The sequence below is a fragment of the Pieris rapae genome, chromosome 12 (genome assembly GCF_905147795.1).
Source record: "Pieris rapae chromosome 12, ilPieRapa1.1, whole genome shotgun sequence".
Classification (NCBI taxonomy): Eukaryota; Metazoa; Arthropoda; class Insecta; order Lepidoptera; family Pieridae; genus Pieris; species Pieris rapae.
Genome location: NC_059520.1, coordinates 3,168,951 through 3,183,021, shown reverse-complemented (window position 1 = coordinate 3,183,021; position 14,071 = coordinate 3,168,951). Strand labels below are relative to the sequence as shown.

The window sequence follows — 14,071 nt, the reverse complement described above, 5'->3', positions numbered from 1 at the left end:
ATATTACTGAAATGTTTATTTTATTCAAAAGTCATCAATAACGGGCGGGCAGGTGCATACTAAATGTTTGTCACCGTACATGTCGTCAATTCTTCCTACTGTGGGCCAAATCTTCGTTTCACCTTTCACAAATGCCTGAAAAAAGCAATAAGAAACTTTTGAAAACTCCAGTCAGAAGAACGAGGATACTTACATCTTCGATTTGTTCTTTGTAGCAGAATATTAACCGAATATATTTTGAGATTGATATCTTAAAATATAAACATAATTACACTAATTATCCTAATGTAAAACTAATAAATGTTCATATCAAAATATAAAACGTATGCAGTATGCTATTATTTACATACCGCTGGGAAAGCAGCCTGTTCTCGGCTATAGGGTCGATTCCAGTCTTCTGTTATAACGTCTGCTTGTGTGTGTGGTGCCATCTATTGAACATTATAAGTATATATATTATTATTATTTTCTACAAAACTTTCCTTTATATTATTTTTCTCGACATAAGTAACGATATTTAATAAAGCACGTTTCTGTTAACAATTATATAAAGCATGTAAATATAAATGTACCACAAAGCAAGAACCAGACACATTTCTCTGTCGGTTTTCTTTATAAATGTTTGTATTGATCACAATGCAAATTACCGTATTATTAATTATTGTTGATTGCGCACATTGAATGGAACTATACCATGATTATTTCTTCTGTATAAGCAATAATAACTATAAGGGGTTGTATAATTCACATGAGCAGTGCTTCATGGTATTAAAAAAAACGGAAGCACGAACTACCCACGGTAAACAATAGAACCTAGTCCAATTTATCTTTGAGACTTACTTTTAATGGATTCAACCGTTTGTCCATAACACCGTCTTCTATATCCTTTATCTCTTTCCTAATCGTGATCAGAGCTTCACAAAATCTCTCCAGCTCTTGCAAATCTTCGGATTCTGTGGGCTCTATCATCAAAGTACCGGCAACCGGCCAAGACATTGTCGGGGCGTGGAAACCTAAAAAAAAAAACAAATGACAATCGCGTATGAAACTAAGAAACGTCCGCAATCTATGAACCCTTTGTTAAAATTATAAAAGTGAAGTTAGTTACAAAACGTATTAAAGTTTTTACAGTTAAGAGGTAGGTACTTACATTAGTGAAAGTTAGCCATATTGAAGATTAGATAGAACTGATCAGTATTTAAATACTTATAAATATGTATGTTTCTCCTAAATGAAATCTGCTATATTGAGTTTAAATATAAAGAAAAATAGGATTATTAGAGTCAAAAATGCGTTTTATGTGGCCAAGGGTTTTATAAATTTACATTCAGGGACAAGCAGCATATATGCAGCAAAACGTAAGTTATTTAAGGTATTAACAGACTGTAAGTTCATCTTACAGAATAATAATGTCATATCTTTTAATTTATGGTAAATTTATTTTCGTAGAACACGGTAAACGGGCAGGAGATTTCCTGGCCTACCACCAGGTGAGCTGGTGGTAAGTGATACTCACACTCTTAATGTCAGAGTGTTCGCGAGTGCGTTGTTTCTGAAGTGAAACTTGCGTTACGAATATGTGCAGCGTTTTTGTCGAAGAAAAGGGAGGAAGCAATTGAGAGAGAGTGAGAAAGAGCGAACGTAGTACAAAGCAAATAGCCATAGAGCAAGAGTAGCAAGCAAGCAAGTGAGAAAGATCGAGAGAGAGTGAGATAGAGCGAACATAGCATTACGCACAGTGCCCTGGAGCGAGAGGTTGGAGAAATCTATAGTGAGAAAGATTAAGAAAGAGAGAGTAAGGAAGATCGAGAAAAAATACACGATATTGATGTATTCGTTTAGTAGTTACATATTATAACTTTAGAAGGAAATTCTGTTGCATAACGTCTTGTGCAACCGCTGATTTTTTATTTATTTATATTATCATTATCACGTTGTGGAACGACGGTCGTACAGGTGATATGTATAAGTCTGATGATGTAAAATAATTGTATTAACTTACCAAAGTCCATAAGTCGTTTTGCAATATCTCCCGGTTCAATATTGGCTGTTTTCTTCAAATCTCGAACATCAATTATAAATTCGTGAGCAACAAGTCCGCGTTCTCCCTTGTATAATGTTTTGTAATAATTCTCTAACCTTCGTGACATGTAATTAGCGTTTAGAATAGCCACTTGGGTAGCGCGTTTGAGGCCTTTTGGACCCATCATCTGAAATTTGAAACATGCGTGACCACCCGAAATAATGTCTGACTCTATTTGTACACAATCGAGACTCGGAAAAAAGCTCATAATTAGGAACAACTGGTTTAACTATTTTTATAGAACAGAGGGCATACAAACAAGAGGCTGATCTGATGTTAAGTGATATGCCTATGGACACTACTAGACTATACAGCCAGAAGGCTAGCAAGTGCATTGCCATCTATTTAAGTGTTATGCGATTTTTTTTTATATGACGAATAATAAGATGGCTAATGAGTAGGTTATCACTGAATAAAGTGATAACCGCGGCCCATGGACAGCTGTAGCCGGGGGCTAGCGGGTGTGTTGCCGACCTATCAAGGAATGGATTCTTTTACTGGAATCCCCTATGTCCGAAAGGGTTTTAAAGGGTCGAAGTTGAATCCGTTTGAAAATATATCGATACGCAGCTGTACCACATAGAGGTGGTGTTCGTCTGACGGACTTTCTACTTACTTTAATATAGGCCCAAGAAATAGGCAAAATGGCTGAAGAGCCGTAAGGCGCGGCGCTGACGGAACCAAAGCTATGGGCTGCGTCACCAAGGTCAGCTAGTAGGTCTACCACCGGATGTGATGGAAGGAATGGGGCTAAGTGGGCCTTGCTGTAAGAGTATGTTTTTATTATTAAACATATAACCCTAAATCAAAAGTGAAAATTTTCGCATTATACTTTACTATAGTTTTAAATAAACCTGTTATATAACGATACAAAATTATCAAAACATATACCCTCTGTTAAAGTCATACAACGGTGTAATTCATAACGTAATTATTTTAATAGTACATCAGAAAATGACTGACGTAAAAGTATATGATCTGCTTCTTAATAATTTAGAATGATTAGTTCCAAAACTTATTCTTAACGGTGTCCTGCAGTGTTCCCTATATTTAATACCTAAATGGATACTTCCTAAACTCCAATAGAACTTACACTCCAATAGGCCCCATTCCTGGACCACCTCCGCCGTGTGGGATGCAAAAGGTTTTGTGTAAGTTGAGATGAGATACGTCACTGCCATAATCACCTGGACGGCATAGACCAACCTGTAATTAATCAAAAATAAAAGGTTCTGGAATATGTGAGCTTCCGATGAAAGTTTCGTTTTTTAGACAAGCATTATTATCTGTGCAGCGGGAGTGCACATTAGCCGCCAATAGGCTAGGATATTTGCGCCGCTCCTACTAACTTCAATACCAGATTTTGAGGCAGGAAGACATCAGGGCAGCAAAGGAATGGAGGCCCCAGGCCACAAACTATTTTCCTAACAAAATGTAACATTTTTCAGTGGAGTTTCCCAGTATTGTTTAGATACTTTAATTAATAAAGTTGCCATAGTCAGGGAAGGGGCAATCGGGCAGAAGACTCACCATCAGTGTAAAGTGATACCGTTGCCCATGGATACTTTCTATATTGGCTCACGCCGGCCTTTAAGAATTATTACTCTTTTTCTTGAAGAACCCTAAGTTGAACTAATTCGGAAATACTCAGTGGCCAGCTGGTTCCACATAGTGGTGGTTCGCGGAAAAAACTGCCTAGAAAACGCTCCATTGTGGAACGATGAACGTTAAGGTGATACGGGTGGATTTTTGTGTAACACTCTTTTGTCCTCCACAAAAGTAAAGTATGTTTTGGAAAACGGTTCAGCAAAAGTCACTCTCAACTTATTTTTTCTATTTCTTTATGAGAAAAAACTTTTAAGACTAATACCCATACCCTGTAACTTCCAGTCAGTATTTTCAGGGATTTGGAGGTGGTATCCAATATCCATATCAATGGAGAAATTTACACTGTATATGTAGATACTGCAAAACTTATAAACAATGTATTACCTGTGCATTCATATTGGCTCCATCTAAATAAACTTGACCGCCATGTTTGTGTACCAATGCGCAAACATCGGCCGCTCGCTCCTCGAACACACCGAAAGTGCTGGGATAGGTAAGCATCAGACACGATATGTTTGCGCTATGTTCCTCGACCTAAATTAATCAGGTTAAAATGTACTTTTATTTATCTTAAGCCTTCATTTATTTGGTACTGTAATTATCGAATTATCCTATATGTTAGTAGATATATTTTTCAGTTAGTATGTATCACACTCTCCAGTCAAGGCATCCTCTTAGGCTTGCCATCTTTTTCTGTCCCAATTTACATCCATTCAAACCGATCAAATAGACACATTATTTATGGTTATGGCGAAAGTTACCCTTATAATAGTACTGTCGTAGTAGGTGTTATATAATTATTATAATTTTATGTTATATCTTGGTTTTATCATACAGAGCGTCGCGAGACTATGGGACATCAAATATCGTTGATAGGATATTTTGCTGAATGAAGACTTTTTTTTTTTAAAGAAAGTATAGAAATGCATTCAATGTCCCGTTTATAATTGGAACACCCCTTTTTATGCCACTCGAAAGGATGTACAAAAATAGTAATTCTTCTTAAGATAAAATAAAAAATTTATACAATGAGCTCGTCTGACATAAATAGGTAAGGATTTTCACAGCAGGACTTTGTACATACAGTAAAGGAGGAGTGATATAATTCAGTTTTATGAGTAGGATTTTCAAGAATTAGATTGTCGAAGTGTGTATGTATCACCTTTCATTGATCAATCGTTTGTACTTTTGTACTTAGAGGTATTTAGATAGCAGTATTTACAATAGTTATTGTTCAATATTAAAGAGAGCACCGAGAGTATTTTACGCCGGGTTTTTCTCTTGGCCTACAACCCTCTGTGTTATTTGCCAATGAGTAGGGATGCCTACAGATTCAAATTAATTAAATTGAGAAATAGAAGTAGAATAATTTTATTTTTATTTATTTTTAAATTCCAGTACCATCCTAATAGATCAAAATGGCGACATCTGGAGAAGGCCTTTGTCGAGAGACAATAAAAATTTAATGTAAATTATTGCAAAACGTACTCTTCACTTATCACTCCTTTTTCGTTTCTTACCTTATCCTTAAGATGTTCCATATCAACATCACCAGTGGGTGTCACTCGTATGGCGCAAACTCTCATACCAGCCATGTGAGCCGATGCCGGATTCGTACCATGAGCACTGACTGGTATCAGGCATATGTTTCGTCCCGTATCCCCACGAAATTCATGGTAACGTTTAATTGTTCGCAGACCGGCGTATTCACCTTGGGCACCACTGGAATCATATACATAATTGTCTTCGGTAGATAAAGGTATTGTTGAATGTTTCGAAAAATAATTGTCGATACTACACTATCGCGACATATTCTATGGTGAAACAAAACCGATAAGGAAGAGCTTTTTGGTAGATATTTAAAAAAAGCGAGTTTGCCTCTTATAAATTTGTGTTTAAATATCACTAAAGCTTGCTTTATACAAGCAGCACGTTTGAAGTGTCAACACCCCTTTACTCGTGCCGCATAATAAATTAGGTCATACGTATTATAAATTGTATAAGAACCTAATTCTTATACATGTTTTGCTAAAAAGATGCGCATTATCAATCAAACTAAAGAAGAGAAACATAACTAGAGCTCAAGAATACCTCCTTACTTTGACTTTGATACGATTCATACATTTATATTATAATAGCTTAAAAACTTTTAACGCTTACCTATTTGGTTGAAACGAAACTCGGTCATATCCTGTAATAGCGCAAAGATCTTTGGCAAGCTCTTCAAATAACACATGATAGCCTTTAGACTGGTCTAGAGGGGCAAAAGGATGTATATCGGTGAAATGTTTGAAAGAACATGGCATCATTTCCGTTGTGGAGTTTAGCTTCATGGTACAGGAACCCTGGAATTAAGAGGTTTTAGAAACGTGTGCATTTAACATTCGCTTGAACTAGCTTTATTTTCGCAAATACGCATAATCTTTAATTCTTTCTATCATTTTTCTTGACCAAAAAAGGTTTTTATAACAAAATTGACTATTAGATGACCATTAGATTGGTACTGATGACTCGTTGCGTTAGACATGCGATTTATAGTTGTTTATTGAGTCTATTGAAGATGATATTAAGTGAAACGTTATAAACATTTCCCAAATAATAACTCTTTATTATTTCTGTTTTCTTCGGACCCCACTGTGAAAACTCGGCAGTACAAGTTTTTTATATACGCATTTTATAGGAATTCTGAAAAGGTATGAGTCACATAAGTGGCTCTAATATCTTTGTAGGAAAAATTACAAGTTCCACTACTTTTTGGTCAGATAGTCTGGTGACTTGGGAAAAAAACTTGGTGAGTACAAAGCCGAAGCGAAGAACCTAATTTTGTATTAAAATGACAGATCCTGTCGACATACATATTTAGTAATAAATTTATTCATACAAATTTAGTTTTGAATCCTTCTCTTAATGCCTTGAAAGTGTTAGTAAGATTTATTTTGTGTTAGTAAGATTGATTTATAGTTAGTAATATTTTCAGTTGTAACTTACCAAAGGTATCATCGAATGGACCAATGAAATATCTTTGTTCTCAAGTCGTTTCATGTATCTGACCAATCGTGTTTCAGAATGATGTGCGTTAAACACCGGATGTGTCAAAAACGGAGATGTTCTTCTGAAAGGTCCGTTTTGTATGCTACGGGCTCTTGCGTCGCCAGTACCCGTCACCTGTAGGAAAAGTAGAATTTGTCGCTGATCCCCGAGACCTACTTACTCTTTCCACCAAGCTTTCGTTTCTTTCAGACGAATAGAGTTTACGCTGTGTTGAAAAGAGACCAATGAGGATTTTAAAGAATTCCAGGTAATTTAAGGGTTTTTATGAAGAATCTGTATATGTTAAAAATTGCTCAAGTCCATACATTTGTCAAGTAAAATAATGTAATACATTGACTAGATAGCTCTTACGTCGGTACAAAGGACCGAAAGGTTAAAAATGTGTGTGGTTCAGTGATGTGTGCGGGAGCGGTTTCCTTTAAATAATGATATGCCTTAAACGAATCTACTAATATTGTAACTAATACAATAAAACAATTGTATTTAAAAAAATGCTGTTAAAGCGTAATGAAATTTTTCATTTCAAATTGTTTTGACATAATAACTGCATAGATTTTAGACCTTGAACTAAATCGTATGTTTTTAATATATTAAGTAACTATTTACTTAGTATTATGATTCATCCTGGTATCACACGGGCCTAAGTGAGTACAGATTGTATGATTCTAAAACTTACCTCTTCAACATTTTTACAGTCAAATATCCATAATAAATCATCAACATCTTGCATAGTCGTCGTTTCATCCAATGCTACACCAATCGCTCCATCTTCAAAGTATCGTAGATTTACTTTTTTCTCTTGAGCCCTTAATTTTATTGCGTCTACATTATGTTCTTCATTTGGAATTATATGTAGGGTATCGAAATAAACATCGTTTGTTTGTGTGTGTCCGCGTTGTTTAATTCCTGAAAAATTGGTATAATTAATTTCTTGTTAAATTTCGGATATTTTCAATTTGGACAAAGGAAGGAAGAAGAATGTTTGTCTATGTGAGTAGACGATCGAAATTAGTTTACACTATTTCTAGTTATAGTTTGATGAATATAATAAAACCTGTTTGATTTGATCAAAAATTTTGCAGTTTAAATCTGGCATCTTTTACAAAGATATTCATTCTATTTACATAGTATCTAAATTAAGTTTTTCTTTCATCAATGATATTTCTTAACTTAACATTACCATGGATGCATGTAATATATAATTAAAATCATATACATATAATGATTAACCTTTAAACATTATATAATATCTAAAATATATTATTAAAACCTTGCCCTTTAGGCAAGGTTCCGAAGATACTGGCAGAGTTCCCCCTTTGAATAACTAATATTACCTACATTTGTAATAAAAGTTCAAAACAGAAGATATTATTTCTGTAAAATAAATAAATAATCAGCACTAGAAGAAAATTAACTCACCATGGTCCAAAACCAAAGTGGCATTATGCACCCTGGTAGCGATATCTCTCAGACCTTGTGGTCCGTGGTACACCGCGTACATCGCAGACATATTTGCAAGAAGCGCTTGGGCAGTACAAATGTTCGACGTGGCTTTGTCCCTACGTATATGTTGCTCTCTCGTTTGTAGAGCTAATCTAGTAATTGAATTATTAACATTAATAATAATAATAATTTATTTTCTTACAAAAACTTATAAAACTTCATACATTTAAAGAAAAACATCTTTTTACGGATTATAGTTATGTATTATTGTATTTAAACTTATAATTATTTAGACATAATTTTAAATTTAAACCGACGTTTCGCGTGCTTTACAGCGTGCGTGGTTACCACGCACGCTGTAAAGTTATAAGTTTAAATACAATAATACATAACTATAATCCGTAAAAAAGTGTTTTTCTTTAAATATGTAAAAGTTATGTTAATAAAAGATAACTTCATACATGATATGTTACAATAATGTATCTAAATAATTGTCATCCTTCTTTGGACTAAGGGCCTGTTTCGCAATGTATGGTTAAAGTGCCAAATAGCTATGCAACACATAAATTATTTGTAAGATAAAAGTTTCCAATAAGATACTTCGCATTTCATGACGTATAGCACTATCTGACAGTCGTGAAACGCAAAAATACTATTTATCCTACCAATAAGTAATAAATAGCTTATTTGGAACTGATCCGGACATTGTGAAACAGGCCCTAATTGTTTTATTTATATTTAACATTATTAATTGTCATGAACATTTCCTATTTTGATGATTAAGGATACCTCTAAAATAAATAAATTAGTGGCGCTACACCCTCTTTAGGTCTAGGCCTCAGATTTTTGTATCTGTTTCATGATCATTTATCAATCTAATAAGTAAGGAGGTTTTAGCGCCGGCCACCGTGTAAAGTCGACTTTTTGGGTGTAAGGCAAGGCAGTTTCCCTTACGATGTTTTCCTTCACCGTTCAAGCGAATATTAAATGCGCCTCAGAAAAAATAAAGTCTATTGGTGCACAGCCATCAAACCTACAGAGATGAGAGTCCTGAAGCCATTAAGCCAACGCTGAACACAGGGCTTCCCAATCTACTTTTAATTAAAAGCACATTTCCATGTAATTGTCCTAAATGTCGTTTTAGGTCTTATAATATTTTTTTTTATTGTTATTAATGATTAAAGATAACTACAGGAAGGGAAAAAATAACGCTTAATCAAGCTCTAAAACCCTATATAGGTACGAGATATTAATTAATTGAGCCTAAAGAAAATCTCACTAATGAGTATAGATTATTACCTATAGGCATCTCTTCCAGATGCATCCCGTGTTACACCTACCATACGACCAGGCATTAATCTAACCAATGCATGTTTCGCCGCAAAGAATCCAGCATGAGGTCCCCCATAACCCAAAGGTACGCCGAACCTTTGTGAAGTTCCCACTGCTAAAGCTGCACCACATTCCGCTGGTGGTCGTAACAACGCTGAGGCCAGAAGATCTGTCGCTACCACAACAAGTGACTGTAAAATAAAATAAAATACGTTTATTTTGGAACATAAGATCTTCTAGGTATCACTTATTCCACGTCAATCAATTCGAACTTGTAGGCATCCCTACTCATCGGCAAAGACAGAGGGTGTAGGCCGAGAGAAAAAGCCGGCGTAAAAAACTCTCGGTACTCTTTTAAAAAAGCAAAAAAGTAAAGGGATCGTTAAGTTAAAATGTGCTGTCAACGGAGAGCAGGCAGTTCTTTTTTTATTATAGAACCGGGGGCAAACGGGCAGGAGGCTCACCTGATGTTAATGATACAGCCGCTTATGGACACTCAATGCCATAGGGCTCGCGAGTGGGTTGCCGGCCCTTTAAGAATTTTAAAATTTAAATTTATGTTCGTGTTTATTATTTAAAATCAATCTCTTAAAACTGTTGCGTCACTATGCATCATCTACCACATTTACCATGGACAGTGGTTTATTCAGTTCAGAGGAGTTATTCACTATGAGGAAACAGCTGCCACAAAAATATTTCCGAACCAATTCGACATAGGGTGTATCAAGAAAAGAGCGTAGCTTGCAAGTCCCCTGGCCTTGAGTGTCCATGGGCGACCGTATCACTTAAATCAGATGAGCCTCCTGCCCGTTTGCCACCTGTACTAAAAAAACGCATACATAGATTATTGATTAAATGTCTAATGACTGTCCTGAAGGTTCCAATGTCTAAGCTCAAGAGGTTGTATATATTCTTTATCACTGAAAGTAGGCTCGCGGCCTTTTAAGAATTGGTACGCTCTTTGCCCTTTTTGTCAAAATAGTTCGGAAATACTTCAGTGGGCAGCTATATCCCCATATTGGTGGTGCGCTGCAGAAATTGCCTGAAGAAACACTCAGTTGCACGACTTCAAGGTGATAGAGATGGTATTTTGTATTCTGCCTGTAATAAACAGGTTTATCATGAAAAGCTAAAAAAACCTACACCATGCTCTTGCGCAGTAGCAGCCAATCCGGAATAATCATAGACAAGTCCTCTTGTATCGGGACATTGAAGTAATACCGCGGATATATCCCGTTGGGCAAAATCGGCCTCTCGGACATCCGGCAATACTTTTACTTCTAAACCAAGGGCATCCAGTCGGGTTGTAACCACGGCTAGGGTTTGTGGATGAAGACGTTCTGATACAACGAATTTTGTTCGTTTATTATGTCTGAAATATAAATAATATCTTTAAACCTTTTTGGTATTGGTTCTATAAAGAGTGCTCGGTGAGAAGTCAAACGCTCGAGAGTCAAGACTAGAATGATATATGTACTATGATGTGTTGATATATATAATATATGTCAGGGAATGTTATGAGGATATGTATATTTGACCGTGAATTGCATTTTATGTTTGCTTGCTTAAATACTGATCAGATTTATTCAAGGAATTCATCTAAATTGAAATATAGTAGGTACGATAATTATTCATGTATTTAGTGCTCTCACTTAAACTGAAAGACGCCCACGAAACCCTCTAATGGCGATGTGAATACCGATAGTGACGATATATCTGGTACACAGATATGTGTGTGTGTAAGACATTTATTCGGTATCATGATGAGCAACCGTCTCATGGCTTAGATCCGATACATGTATGTATGAATCCCGAAACAATTATTTCGGGTTAGAACTGAAGAGTCTTTAGACTTGAACTTCAACTGGACCTACACACATGGAGCATATAAGTAAACCTACAAATTACTTATAAGGAAATAATCGAATCAAACACAGACATCAGACCAATATAATAACGCATCTAGCATTTAAACAATTAACACCTAAACTTGGGAGTACCTGTGACACAATGTGAGCGCCTCAGCCGCAGCCGTACCTTCGTCAAGCAAAGATGCATTCGCTACATCCAAACCTGTCATATCACAGACCATCGTCTGATAATTTAGAAGACCTTCCAATCTTCCTTGTGATACTTCAGGTTGGTAGGGCGTATATTGTGTTGTCCTGAAAAAAAATTGTAACAAAACTTAGAAGTCAACAAAGTTAGAAGTATTCTAATTGCGGTACATTGATAAACTATTTATTATGTTTGTTAAAGTTTACTACATCTTATATATCGTATATATCTATATCTACGTTATAAGTTACAAAAAAAAAACAGACATTTATGTTAAGAAAAAAAAATACCAGCAACTTTTAACAACAGCTAACTGCATAGCCTTTATTGCTGCTGCCCAAAAAAAAATACCGCTTAACACCATACTGCTTTCGGTTTTGTAAAAAAAAGTAAAGGCAACTACGTATAATATAAAATTCACCATACCATCCTGGATTTTCGAACATATTTCTCATGATAGTGTGTGGCACGCAGCAATTGTGGTATCCCATCCCGATGAAAGATCGCCATATTTGATTCTGTTCCGAGATTTTTCTTACTCTCTCAATTAAATCGTATTCGCCTGTATAAAAAATATGTTTGTAATAAAATATTGTACGATTTATTCATTTATATTCCACATACGCGACGTAACACAATATTATATTACGTAACACAATATATTATATTGTTTTAACTCAATATAATATTAATTAATATCATAGTAAAGTCTATCAGATAATTATCATACTCACTCATCGGCTTGTCTATTTCCATGAGACCATTGAGTTGAATCTGTTTGGGCACTGCATTATTTGTTAATTCATCCAAACTCTGAAATGTGAATAACGAATAAAGGGCCGAACACCACAAAATCTATTTATTTCTTAGCCAATAACCAGACGTATAAATACCCCATCAAACAAGCATGAGTGTCCATGGGCGGTGGTATTATTTAATATCAGGTGAGCCCGTATGCCAATTACATAAAACTAGCAAATAAATTTGTTCAGTAAAGGCAAAGATCGTGAGGAAACGGGCCGTCTTTATTAATTTTTACGAAGGATATAAATTAACTTAATGTAGAATTAAAGAAAAATTCTACGAAAGACTAGGGGATATTGTCGAAAGACCCCCCCCCCCCCTAGTACATCATGGGTGAAAATAAAAGAAAAATGTCTTCAATAAGAATCAAGGGTCCAGCACAGAAGGCATATTAATATGAATTGATAAAAAAATGGTGCATCCTGAGAGGAAGTCCCACAAGGTTGTGACGACAATGGGTCATTATTTTATATACCTTATATCCTAAGAGATCTAGCATGGTAACTATGTCCTGGTCTCTTGGTCCAATGTGACGACTCGGAAAATCAACTCGTTCGGGAAATAAATTTTCATCTTTCGAACTCTTTGATACGCAACGGGCGCCATGTCTGATTTTCAAACTATGTTTTAATTTCAAAAAATTCGGCCTAAATGAGCGTAACATTTTTAGAACATAATCGACTAGTTACAACAAAACTAAACAATATACTGATTGAGAGGTCAAAGCTTGAGACAACAAATTCGTGATAAGAAACGAGCAAATAACTTGAATTATAAATGTATCGACTATATTGCATGATGACCTCTGTTATCACAAATTTACTTTCAATAAGCCCTAATGTAATAGTCAAAACAATTTATTAGCATTCGTGATATGTAATTTATCACTGGTAGTATTTCATGGCAAAACTCGTATAGGATGAGTTATCGGAGAGGAAAACCTACTACTTTTCATGGCTTGCTTTCAAGAAACTTAGGCAATAGGCATGTCATGCATCCATAAGCTCTACAACCCTTTATTTTTCTTGGTCTCTTCTTCAAGACTTGCTCTGATCATTGGCGGCCTGATGATGACCAGCAAGACATAATATGTTCCGCACATGTTGGTGTTAATGTTAGACGATAGCTACTATACTAAATCCCTAGTCTCGCCTGTGTCATCCGCGGAAGAACATACAAGAGTTATAAATGCAGATATTGTGATGCGGAATAATTTAACTTCGGTTGTTAAGAGAGGGCTATAATAAAAATCACTCATTGTAGATTTGATCAGTGTGATGTTTGAATAAAAAGCAATATTATAATATATTTATCCTTAGTTACAATGGTTGACTCCAATCAAAAAACATAAGTTATACTTTTTATTATATAAATGTTTGTCGAATATTTGACATTTTTTGAAAAAGATAACTCAAAAATAGTTTACTTTTGTATAATGCATGAGAATTAAAAGTAGGTATCACAAATGTTCGACCCTTTTCACCACCTAATAAGAATACGTCGAATTACCTTTTTACCCTGAATAATCTATAATACCTACTATAAAATAAGTGATTTAATTTGTTTTGATATAAGGTTTATTTAAAAAAAACAATAAGTATTTTAGAGTGTGGTGTGTGGAGAATATAGTTTTTAACGATATCGCAAAGTAAAATTTTGATATACATTTTCTTATACTATTCCATACTGACG

General features: G+C 35.2%; 1 protein-coding gene across 1 annotated transcript; it reads right to left on the bottom strand.

The window, feature by feature from the left end:
* Nucleotide 1: 1 nt before the first annotated feature.
* LOC111000411 (glycine dehydrogenase (decarboxylating), mitochondrial) lies at nucleotides 2-13,109 on the bottom strand. Its single transcript, XM_022269829.2, has 18 exons — nucleotides 12,855-13,109; nucleotides 12,310-12,388; nucleotides 12,002-12,137; nucleotides 11,518-11,682; nucleotides 10,661-10,889; nucleotides 9,485-9,708; nucleotides 8,162-8,337; nucleotides 7,419-7,648; nucleotides 6,680-6,856; nucleotides 5,852-6,036; nucleotides 5,212-5,413; nucleotides 4,076-4,225; nucleotides 3,177-3,289; nucleotides 2,700-2,847; nucleotides 2,003-2,210; nucleotides 841-1,013; nucleotides 351-431; nucleotides 2-135 (listed from the first exon to the last, which is right to left on the bottom strand). Exons 1-18 carry the CDS (start codon nucleotides 13,041-13,043, stop codon nucleotides 25-27), a joined length of 2,976 nt encoding a protein of 991 aa, XP_022125521.2. The 5' UTR covers nucleotides 13,044-13,109; the 3' UTR covers nucleotides 2-24.
* Between the last annotated feature and the right edge of the window lie 962 nt (nucleotides 13,110-14,071).